This window comes from Lagenorhynchus albirostris, chromosome 1 (assembly GCF_949774975.1).
Source record: "Lagenorhynchus albirostris chromosome 1, mLagAlb1.1, whole genome shotgun sequence".
NCBI classification, from domain to species: Eukaryota; Metazoa; Chordata; class Mammalia; order Artiodactyla; family Delphinidae; genus Lagenorhynchus; species Lagenorhynchus albirostris.
In genome coordinates this window covers 172,614,317-172,626,527 of record NC_083095.1, presented here as the reverse complement: position 1 = coordinate 172,626,527, position 12,211 = coordinate 172,614,317, and the positions used below count along the sequence as shown (strand labels likewise).

The following is a 12,211-nucleotide window of genomic DNA, read 5'->3' as shown; positions in this document are numbered from 1 at the left end:
CTTAAAGGACTTATATAAGGATAGAGAAGATTTGGGTCGCTTGGTTCACTTAACATGAACTAGTTTTCCCACTCACTACAAATCTACTGCAGAGTATGAAAACAGAGCTCCACGTCAGATTACTTTTTTGGATCCACAGATGAATCACCAATGACTGGTTTGAATGCTGTTCCTGGTGCCATTTCTTGAAGAGTTGACACAGCTGCCTAAGGAGGGGGAGGGGGAGAAAAAAGCCACAAATCTATCAACCAAGGGCAAGGACCTGAAGATGCTTTTATTTATCAGGGATCTTTCCCAAAAACTAGTATCAAAATTCTCTCCTGGGGCTATAAGTAAACATATGTACTATTAAACAAAATATCTTTCCCATAAGTATCTGTTCTGTTACTTCAGAATAAAATATTTTTCTGAGGTTAAATAAGATCACCTTTTGTTTAGTGCCACAATAAATTTTAACAGTCAAAATTTCAGTGTGGAGGACTTCCCTGGTGGCACAGTGGTTGAATCTGCCTGCCAGTGCAAGGGACATGGGTTCAAGCCCTAGTCCGTGAAGATCCCACGTGCTGCGGAGCAACTAAGCCCGTGCACCACAACTACTGAGCCTGAGCTCTAGAGCCCAAGAGCCACAACTACTGAGCCCACGCGCCTAGAGCCTCTGCTCCGCAACAAGAGAAGCCACCGCAATGAGAAGCCCGTGCACCACAACGAAGACCCAACGCAGCCAAAAAAAAAAATTTCAGTGTGATGACTCAACTTTATTATCAATAAAAACTACACCTTAACTTTTTGGAATTGGAATCAGAAACAACCTTTTATAGAATTTATATTGTGAACCGGAATAGCTGAGTTGGGCAATTATTTCTGTCTTTAAGATTTTGACTATAATTTGTAAACGAAACAGAACAAGTAGGAACAACACATGAATATTTCCACGATGAAAAGAAATGTTATTACTGAGCCCAATTTAAAGAAATACTTGGGAATTCCCTGGCAGTCCAGTGGTGAGGACTCAGTGCTTTCACTGCCAAGGGCCCAGGTTCAATCCCTGGTCAGGGAACAAAGATCCTACAAGCTGCGTGGTGCAGCAAATAAATACTTGTTGCAAAGAACTTAAAGTAGAAAACTGATGAAGCCAAGATGAGGGATTTGATCCCTTTTGCTATCATCTAGTTAGTTTCCCTATAGTCTAGTCCCAAATGGGTATATGACATTTAGACTAGGCCATTGAGGGCAGCCATACTGATGCTGGGATATTGTATATAACCTAAAAAATTAATATTAGCTATTCAGCTATGCATATTAGTAAATAATGTATGATAGAGGCAATCTTTCTCCCTTCTGAACAGAGCCTTTTGTCAGTCCCCACTTCCTACAGCAGGAATCAAAAGGTTCAGAGTTCAGAGTTCAGAGTTAGGTGGGAAACTGGGGTGGGATTTTGGTACCACTTGACAGACAAACTCCCTGTACCCCTGAGTCATGTTTGCTACATGGCAAGTCATCTCTGAGTGGGCCATGGATAGAGAAGGCTGGCTATTATATTCTGCTAGATCACTTGTACCAATAATCCAATTTTCAGGAAGAAATCAGAATTCAATACTGGTTGTACTGACTTTCCATTAACAAAAGGACTTACATGTTTAATGAAAATATTTGACTACTTAATAAGAGTAGTTCTTCACTTGAAAGTCTATAAGATAGCTGTTGATATTTTTTAAGCTCCCCAAGGAAGGCTTCACTTATTTAATAAGTTGTATGTTAGACTTGGGGAGAGGGGTGGAGCATTAGGGCCAGAAAATGAACTCATTTTCAGTTTCAAACAGCAAAAGAAATTCTCAACAAAACTTCTAATAGTTCACTCAATACCTAATAATATACATGCATTATATTTAATATCATTACACTCCTTTTAGTTATGATTGAGAGAGCAGGGGACAATGTTAGGGATACAATGAAAGTTGGGTTCAAGAATCCCAGATCAGGACTTCCCTGGTGTTCCAGTGGTTAAGACTCTGCCTTCCAATGCCGGGGGTGCGGGTTCGATCCCTGGTCAGGGAACTAGATCCCACATGCCGCTACTAAGACCCAGAGCAAAATTATAGTAACTTTACATTTTGACTTGGCTCCTTTCACATTGCTGTTTCAAAATATCGGTGTCAAGGCAGCCCCATCAGAAAGATGATGTAAAGGGCCTGAATTTGTTTGTCTTGAATGTCCCATGATGCTCATGAAACCATCTCAAAATTCATAAGGTTGTTCACAGAGAGAATAAGCAGACCAAACAAATGAACTTTCAGCCATTGGTGAAAGAACTTGAAGTGCATTTCCTCATTATTGACCCCTGAGGCTGGGGTGAGACAGGTGAGGGGCTTGGAGAGCAAAATTTAAGGGGGCGCTCACTCTGGGATCACTCAAGTACCCTTGACCGACTGTGAGAACAAGGGTCACCTTACTCCCCTCCAAAAGCTAGAAACGCCAAAAAAGGCAAGCGGTGAAGGCAAATCACTGACAGCTTCCCTCAACACCCCTCACTTCCAAATACACATTCTATAAGCTTTGCGAGAAGCACAAGATCATCTCAAACAGCCAAGTCCTAAACGACTTAGTTCACCTCAGCAGTGGCAACCAAATAAATGCAGAGGTTTTTTGAATGTTAATCCTAATTCAGACTCTCATACAAAACTGACAAAAATTATAGCAGGTGGGATAAATACATGCTTAGCAGTGTTTCTTATCTTGAACTCTGCCACTTGAAAACTAGCATATTTGTGTGATTTAAAAAAACATGTGCGCTTAACACTTAGCTCTGGTAAACCAAGAGAAAATATACTCTTGTAAAGCCAGGTAGTGATAAGCTATATTGTTACAATGTTTGAAATGGAGTCTACCGGTGATAAATCATTTAACAGAAAAAGTCTAAATAAAAGTCAATGACTAAAACCACTCATTTTCATCAAAGTACTTTCAATTCCCAACTTGCAACTATCAACATAGCAGTGCTGAGACCATTTGGACTTTGAAACTTTTCCTGAAAGATTATTTCTGCTCAGACTGGGATGCCAGGGTTATAATAATTGCTGTCTGTCCTTCATGACAATGAAACTGAGAGCGACTTAGATTTCTAATTATTCTTGAAAGGTTAAAAAAATAGAAAAAGGGAGAGACAAAGCAGCATGGCCAACTAAAACCAAAGAGATGCTTCTGTCATTTGCATCTACAATCAGATACAGAAAAGAGACGAAAATGCAGGGGAAAAAAAATGACAGGAGAAAAAAGACTAATAACCAGCTTTTTCTACTTACAGGGAGTCTGAGCAACATCTTCGGAGAAGCAAGGATGAGGGGCTTCCTGAAGTTCCGGACCATCTGTCTCCGTAGCAGGTGAAAGTACTGGGCGGGCGTGGAGGGGTGAGCCATGCACATGTTCACGGTATCCCCATCCACGCCCTCCTCCATGCTGTCACACATCTGGGAGGGAAGTGAGAGGCAGGGCAGACAGTCGGGTCATTTTATTCCATCCTAAGGGCACAGGCTATCCTAAGGGGAACACGGGGCTCTCAATGAGCGGAGAAGAGATGTGTCTCTTCATTATAGAAAAAGACCAGAAGGTAAATTTATGACCTGTGAAGAATTCACCAGAGGAGAAGCCTGATGGCTCCCCATTGGCCAAGTCTGCGTGTTTTAACGTGGTTCTTTCCAAACACAGCTGACTGCAGGAAGCATGTGGAGGTGGGGACTTCCCTGGTGGTCCAGTGGTTGGGACTTGGAGCTTTCACTGCCAAGGGCCCGAGTTCTATCCCTGGTCAGGGAACTAAGATCCCACAAGCCGTGTGGCATGACCAAAAAAAGTTAAAATTAAAAATTAAAAAAAAAGAAGCATCTGGAGGAGACTTTTTGAAAAGTACAGATGCTGATGACTGTGGAGTGAAGATGTTGGAAGGATGCACTATCTGAATCTCACTCTCCTGATGGAGTAAATGTAAGTATAGTTTGTTTTAGAGACAAGAACGAGAGCAGCTAACGAGGTTGAAAAATTGAGGGCAAGGAATGAAATCGCAGAAGATCCTGCTGGGACAGAAACTTGAGGCATGTCTCCTAACCCTGATCAAGAAGCAGTACAGAGGAAAGTAAGTGAGTTGACAAAATCCTGAGATTTTTACTGGGCTCCTCCAATTTGGTGACAGGGTGTGAGTGGCACCCTGGGTAAAAAAAGGCAAAATCTAGGGCTGAAGCCCCTGCAGAATTCAGTGGAGGTAGATGGGGCTGCCAGGCTTGCCGCTTCCAGGGCCAGGACATGCCAAGGAAAGAGAGGCCCACGGAAGTGATACACAGCCCTGACCAGGGAGTGGACCCTTGTATGGGCTTAGCTATTGAATCTCAGAGGGACACCGGAATTTAGCAAGAAAAACCCTCTGTCCAGCAGAGCTATATCCTCCCACGCCATGTCCTCAGGCTTCATGTACTGGAGACTATTCTCAACTGTTGTTCTAAGAAGGTAAATTGGTATCAAATGGGAAGGAAAATTAAGGGGAATTCACCCACACCCTCTCAGGGAAACTATATGGTTTTGAAGAATTGCCCTAAATAATCAAAGACAAGAAATAAAATGATATAGCAACAATGTAAATATTATACAGCCCCTTATAACTTTTTACAAGGGGGGGCCAAAAAGAAAGGAACATAGCAGGCAAAAGGCAGCCAATTTTAACAAAAGACATAAGTATTGGCAAGGATGTGGAGAAAAGGGAGCCCTTGTACCCTGTTGGTAGGAAAGTAAATTGGTATAGTCACTACGGAAAACAGCTTGGAGGCTCCTCAGAAAACTAATAACGGAATTACTGTATGATCCAGAAATCCCACTTCTGAGTATTTAACCAAAAGAACTGAAATCAGGGTCTCAAAGAGGTATTAGCACTCCCATGTTCATTGCAACACTACTCATGATAGCCAAGATGTGGAAACAATCTAAATGGTCATCTATGGATGAATGGATAAAGGAAATGTGCTATGTGGTATACAGGTATTTTTATCTATATATGTAATATTACTCAGCCTATTCAAGGAAGGAAATCCTGCACTTTGCAGTAACACAGATGAGCTCTGAGGACATTATGCTAAGTGACATACAGATACTGCACAATTCCAGTTATATGAGCAATCTAAAATAGTCAAACTCAGAGAAGCAGAAAGCAGAGCAGTGGTTGCCAGGGGCGGGGAAGGGGAAATGGAGAGTTGCTAGTCAAGGGGTATAAGGTTTCAGTTATGTAAGATGAATAAGTTCTAGAGATCTGCTGTACAACATAGTAGCTACAGTCAACAGTATTGCAATGCACACTTAACAATCTGTTAAGAGTGTAGGTCTCATGTTAAGTGTTCTTACCACAATTTTAAAAAACAACAGTGTTTTAAAGGGCAGATAGTCTTAAAGATAACACAGTAGAATTAGATAAGAAAGGTGAGTGCAATGCCAAGAAAACCAAGTGAGAACCAAACTCAACCATTACAAATCTAATAAATAAATAAGAAACATCAAGAAGCAGAACAGACAGGACGAAAAAGAAATGGCATGGGGCTTCCCTGGTGGTGCAGTGGTTGAGAGTCCACCTGCCGATGCAGGGGACGCGGGTTCGTGCCCCAGTCTGGGGGGATCCCGCGTGCCGCGGAGTGGCTGGGCCCGTGGGCCGTGGCCGCTGGGCCTGCGCGTCAGGAGCCTGTGCTCCACGGCGGGGGAGGCCACAGCAGTGAGAGGCCCGCGTACCAGAAAAAAAAAAAGAGAGAGAAATGGCATGAACAAAGAGCTTGAGATAATCACAGTGAAAGAAGATGAAGTAAGCAAGTGCTTATATAAACAGCAAACACTTCACTTTACATATCGATATATTAATTCTTTTGCAGGGCTAAAAATAAAATTAGTAGTGTAAACAAAGAGCTTGAGGTAATCCCAGTGCAAGCACAGGAAACGATAATAATAAAAATAATAAACAGCAAACATATAAATGTCGATTACTGTTCTAAGCATTTACATATATTGAGCCTTTATGCCTCACAGTAATCCTATGAAGTAGGTTTGAGAAAATTATTAACACGGACTTGGTAATTTTAATGCATATGTAGATGGTCCTTTCAAAACCCTGGCAACTTGGTTCCTTGAACTCCTGTCCTCCAATCACTCTGTCCTCCATCCTACCTCAACAACCCATTTCCATGGCTACATCCTGGTTTCAATGACAGGGATCTCTCCATAAGCTCTACTTCATCCATTCCACTCTGACCACCACGTCCTACCTTTCTAGCTCAATTCCCTTTAATACTTTGACTCCATCAATCCTTCAGCCTCATCAATACCACCAACATATTGATCCTATCACGTTTTCACTGGCCTTCACCCTTCACATCTCCTCCCCCCTCCTTACTTAAGCTAAATTCCATAGTCAATCATTATAATCATTCTTTTGCATACACCCTTAACTCCCTTGACATTTTTTCACTCCAAACCACAAGCCGAGTTAATCTCAACTTTCCATCTGTCCCATTTCGGCACCTATGCAGGGAATGAAGCTGGAGAAAACACACAATCACACTGATGGATCTCACTTTAAAATCTTGACCAAGAATCTTAAGTGGGCCCTCAGTGCTCTTAGACTATTATCTTCTAGTTCCCTAATTCACTCATTCTCCTCCTCTTCCAGATGACTATTTCACAGCTTTAACCCAGGATCTCCTCCTGCATCATCACTCTCGGCTAATGACCCAAGAGTATCTCCTCAGACCTTCACCACAACATCGACCGTGTTCTATCATCTGCATCGTATTCTCTGCCTTCTGGTTATTCCCATAGAGGAAGCTGCCATGCTGCTGTCTAGAGCTGATCCAATCCCTTGTGCAGTGGACACCAGCCCATCCTGCTCTCTCAAGGCCATCACTCCAGTCATTCTACTCTCTCTCCTACATCAATATTTTCTTCTCTACTGGATCATTCCTATCAGCATACAAACATGCTGTTATTTCTCCTATCTTTAAAACAAAAGCAAGGGCTTCCCTGGTGGCGCAGTGGTTGGGAGTCCGCCTGCCGATGCAGGGGACATGGGTTTGTACCCCAGTCCGGGAGGATCCCACGTACCGCAGAGCGGCTGGGCCCGAGAGCCATGGCTGCTGAGCCTGCGCATCCAGAGCCTGTGCTCCACAACGGGAGAGGCCACAACAGTGAGAGACCCGCGTACAGCAAAAAAAAAAAAAAAGAACCTCTCTTGGTGCAAATTTCCCCCTTCCTTGTTCTATTTGCAGCAAAACTTTTCAAAAGAGTTAAACTTTCCTCCTTCCATATACTCCTAATACCACTCCACCTAAACAAACTGCAGTTACCAACCACCAAATGAACCCTTTATTGCTAAATCCAAAGGCTAATTCTCAGTCCTATCCTGACTGGCCTTGATACGTCCTCCTTCTTAACACATATCCTTCACTTGCTTTCTAGGACCTTCCTCCAGCCTCACTGGTTACTCCTTCTCAGCCTCCTGTGTTCTCCTTCCCTGCAGCCTCTAACTGCTGGTCTATCCCAGGGCTCAGTTTGGGGGCAACTGCTCTTCTCTAACTGTACTCATTCTTTTGATAATTTCATCCAGTCTCATGACTTTAAATATCATCTAGAAACTGATGACTCCCAAACTGTATCTCTTGCATACTCATTCATATATATCTTTGAAAAACTGTAGTTTTGTATTTCACAGCTAGTTCTTTAATTTACCTCCAATTTATTTCTGTAATCTAATTTTTATGAAATGATTTCTCTGTCATTATCTACCAACCAACCAGTTATATCCATTTATCTAGCTACTGTTCTATCTACCTATCTACTAATCTATCACCTTTCTATATATTTTATCTGCCTGTATGCTAAGATAATTAATGATATTCATGTACTTAGGGTGATGTGTACTGATGTCTCCATTTACTTTCAAATGCATCCAAAAATTATATGGATTTATGGATAGAGGGATGGCAGATGAATAGATACATGATAAAACAAATATAATAAAATATTAACGGTAGAATGTAGCAAGTGGGCATATGAATACTCTCTGTAAAGTTTTTTCAACTTTTTTGTATGTTCGAAATTTTTCATAATAAAATATTAGAAATATGCGTAAAGAGGCATTGGTAATGATTCTTACCAAAAGATAACAATGGTAATTTCTCGGTTGTTGTTTAACATTTTTTAATGGTCACGAATCATTTTATAAAAATACTATCACTACTTAGATCTGGGGTTGGTCACTGTATCTCTGTTTATAAAAAGCCCCTAGATGACTCCGATGATCAGCTTGACTCAGAAACTACTGATATTTGCCGCATAAGAAGCACTTTCAGGGACTTCCCTGAGTGGTCCAGTGGGTAAGACTCCACACTTCCAATTTAGGGGGCCCAGGTTCCATCCCTCGTCGGGGAACTAGATCCCGCACGCATGCTGCAACTGAGCCCGCGTGCCACAACTAAAGATCCCGCATGCTGCAACTAAAAATCCCGCATGCTGCAACTAACTCCCGGCACAGCCTAAATAAATAAATACTAAAAAAAAAAAAAAAAAGAAGAAGAAGCACTTTCATTGCCGTAAAACCATGATACTAACATGCTTGAGGCATCACGTTTCCAAGGAATATTGATTGACATCGCATTAAATCTGTTTCATTCAAATACTATAATGTCTTATAGTCCAAGGTTCACATTAGGTATTTGCAGGAGGCAGTTCTATTTCAAAGCACCTAGAAAGCAGGGAAACATTTCGTGGAATCCAGAAGGCAGTGGACATACCTGCAAGAAACGCTCTATTCGACCAGATGAGTGCTCTGGTCCAGCCCCGTCATACCCGTGAGGAAGGAGGACCACGATGCCGCTCTGGAGGAGCCACTTGGCCTCACCTGCAAAGCAGCAGCGGGAGTAAGAACGCTACGACGCAGGTGCAGGACAGCCCGGGGCGACTGGGCGGTGAGACACATGTTAGTTTGTTGCTGGACCCCCAAAACCATTTTCATTGCACCATTCATCACTACAGCCAAGCACATTCCCCGGGAGACACAGCCCTCCTGCTGACAGAGGACTTACGTGCTCTTCCTAGCAGCTTACTTAACTGCCTGATAGCTGCCACGCCCCAGTGGATGACAGAACAGGCTCCCAACTCTCGGAGTGGGGGGATGCCGTGGTACACAGGAGTCTCATAAGCAGTTATGGCCCCTTTTCTGTCATTTGTCCCCGTGAGGCTGGTGCCACACGTCCACGACACACCCATAGGCCAACACCAACCTCCAGAGATGAACGTGTCAAAGATGATCTGGGCACCGTTGAAGAAATCGCCAAACTGAGCCTCCCAGAGGGGCAGTAGGTTAGGGCTTTCGATGCTCATCCCATACTCAAATCCCAAGACGGCCTCTTCCGACAGTGGGCTGTTGCTGACCTAGGGCAAAGGAGGAGAACAGAACCGTCGTGCAGGGAAGATGGGATGTGAATCAGTTAAAGTAAAGCATCATATTGGTACCAACTGCTCAAAAGGGAGGAGGGCCGTGAGGGCAGCTGTACTTTCATTCATCCCCGCATCCCTTTGAGAGAGGACATCTCCTGCTCCCCATGAGTGATGTGTGTGGGAAAAGTTGGGGCAAACAGAGGAAGACATACAAAAGGTTGGAATATGGACATTAAAGATTTTCTTGAAGGAGAAGCAAAATTAACTTCTCAGATGCCCCACCTTTGAAGCTGAGAGTAAAATGGTGTCATAAGAGCTTTTTAAAAAATGTCACAAAACAAAGTGGGGGGAGGGACTTCCGTGGTGGTCCAGTGGTTAAAAATCTGCCTTCCAATGCAGGGGACGTGGGTTCGATCCCTAGTCGGAGAACTAAGATCCCACATGCCATGGGGCAACTAAGCCCTCGTGCCGCAACTACTGAGCCTGTGCTCCAGGGCCCACGCTCCACAACTAGAGAGGAGTCCACGTGCTGTAACGAAGAGCCCATGTGCTGCAACTAAGACCTGACGCAGTCAAAAACAAATAAATAAATTTTTAAAAATCTAGAAAAATGGTATAGATGATCTTATTTGCAAAGTAGAAATATAGACATAGAGAACAAATGTATGGATACCAAGGGGGAAAGAGGTAGAAAGGGAGGAATTGGGAGACTGGGATTGACACATATACATTATTGATACTATGAATAAAATAGACAACTAATGAGAACATACTGCATAGCACAGGGAACTCTACTCAATGCACTGTGGTAACCTAAATGGGAGGGAAGTCCAAAAGGTAGGGGAGATATCTGTATGTATATATGGCTGATTCATTTTCTTGTGCAGTGGAGGCTAACACAACATTGTAAAGCAACCATACTCCGATAAAAATTAATTGAAAACAAACAAACAAAGGGGGGGAAAGTTACTTGAAAAAGGCCTACCGTTCGGAATCCATTATTCTAATATCCTGTTTGCATGATAAAGCAAAAGAATCATCACCACATGTTAAGATTTAAAAAGCAGAACATAAAATTACATCTCTGAAGAGGCTAAAGAGATGTGACAGTTCAAGGCAGCACAACTCTGAACTGGGTTTGTGGACCAGATGTCTTCATGTCTCAGTGTTAACTTCCTGACTTGGATGGTTGCATTGGGGTAACGTAGGAGAATGACCTAGTTTGTAGGAAATACACATGTAGGGCATCAGGCTGGCAACGTGATGTTTCCATCTGGATGGCTCAAATGTCTCAGAATGAGAAAAAGTTCCTTTTGCATTATACATCCAACTTTTTTGTAATTTTGTGTTTGTTTCAACATTTTTCTAAAAAAATTTTTTAAGTTACTTTTTTTTTTTTTGGCCATGCTGCGAGGCATATGGGATCTTCCCCAACCAGGGATCAAACCCACGTCCCCTGCAGTGGCAGCGCGGAGTCCTAACCACTGGACCACCAGGGAAGTCCTTAAGTTACATATTTATAGAATAGTACTTGGCAGCAAAAAGGGATAAAATACTGACACATGCTACAACAACGATGGACCTTGAAAACACAATGCTAAGTGAAAGAAGCCAGCCATAAGAAGCCACATATTTATGAGGCTGTTTATATAAAAAGGCCAAAATAGATAAATCAATGTAAACAGAAAGTAGATCAGTGGTTTTCAGGGGCTGAGGGAAGGAAGGAATGGGGTGTGACTGCTAACAAGTATGGGTTTCTTTTAAGGGTGATGAAAATGTTCTAAAATTAGATAGTGGTGATGGTTGCACCACTGCATACACTGAAAACCACTTAACTGTACACATTGAAACATTGAATTCTATGAGTTTTATCTCAATAAAGCTTTTAATAAAAAAAAACTCTGGAAAAAAATATCATCTCTACTATGATTACAACCATAAAAATGCATGATTTATATGGATAAGCACTCAATGACAACAACAAAAAATGAAAACAGATAATGTATTAGTATGGCGGGATTACGCATGGTTTACCTTTCCTGATTTCTATTTGATTTCAATTATGATCTTTATAAGACATTAACTTGAAAAGAGACACTGTATTTCTCAGATCCCTGAGTCTGTTGTCAACGGGATTTGAACTGAGTGCTTTACTTGCACCTCTGCGTCTTCACCTCATTCCCCATCTCCCTTCCTACCCAAGGCTGACACACCCACTCATATTCTAATCCATACCTTTTTTCTGCTTCTTCACTCGGCTCATCACCAAACGCCTTTTTTCTGAACCTCTCCTCACTGGCTTTCTCCTCTTGGCAAATGAACAATCAAAAGCTTAAAAATAAAACAAGAAAGGACTTCCCTGGGGGTCCAGTGGTTAAGACTCTGTGCTCCCAATGCAGGGGGCACGGGTTCGATCCCTGGTCTGGGAACTAAGATACTGCATGCCACGCAGTGCGGCCAAAAAAATAAAAACAAAAAACAAAGAATATTCCCCTGGCCAGTGCTCTCTAGCTCCTGCTTCCTGTAACAGTCAGGCTTCTAGAAAGAATTATCTAATCTAGTTGTCTCTCCCTCCTGAACCCCTGTCTACCCTTCAACTAGTAAAATCTAGCTTCTGCTCTCCCCACTCCACAGAAATAGCTCTAGAGGAGGTCAACCTTGACCTTCCAGTTGCTAAATTGAATGGCCATGTTATTCTTCCTCTTTTCTGATTCCTCCCTCCTTAAGTTCAATGACACGGGGACTCTAAGTTCTCCTCCTG

The 12,211-nt window shown here is 42.5% G+C and overlaps 1 protein-coding gene across 1 annotated transcript in view; it reads right to left on the bottom strand.

The window, feature by feature from the left end:
- The window catches only part of DHTKD1 (dehydrogenase E1 and transketolase domain containing 1), a 54,325-nt gene that overhangs the window by 5,981 nt on the left and 36,133 nt on the right, over positions 1–12,211 (bottom strand). Inside the window, exons 11-14 of the mRNA XM_060160318.1 lie at positions 9,294–9,444; positions 8,805–8,911; positions 3,300–3,464; positions 124–206 (exon numbers count right to left, since the gene is read on the bottom strand). Coding sequence (XP_060016301.1) covers positions 124–206; positions 3,300–3,464; positions 8,805–8,911; positions 9,294–9,444 — 506 coding nt within the window. The remainder of the gene's footprint in view (positions 1–123; positions 207–3,299; positions 3,465–8,804; positions 8,912–9,293; positions 9,445–12,211) is intronic.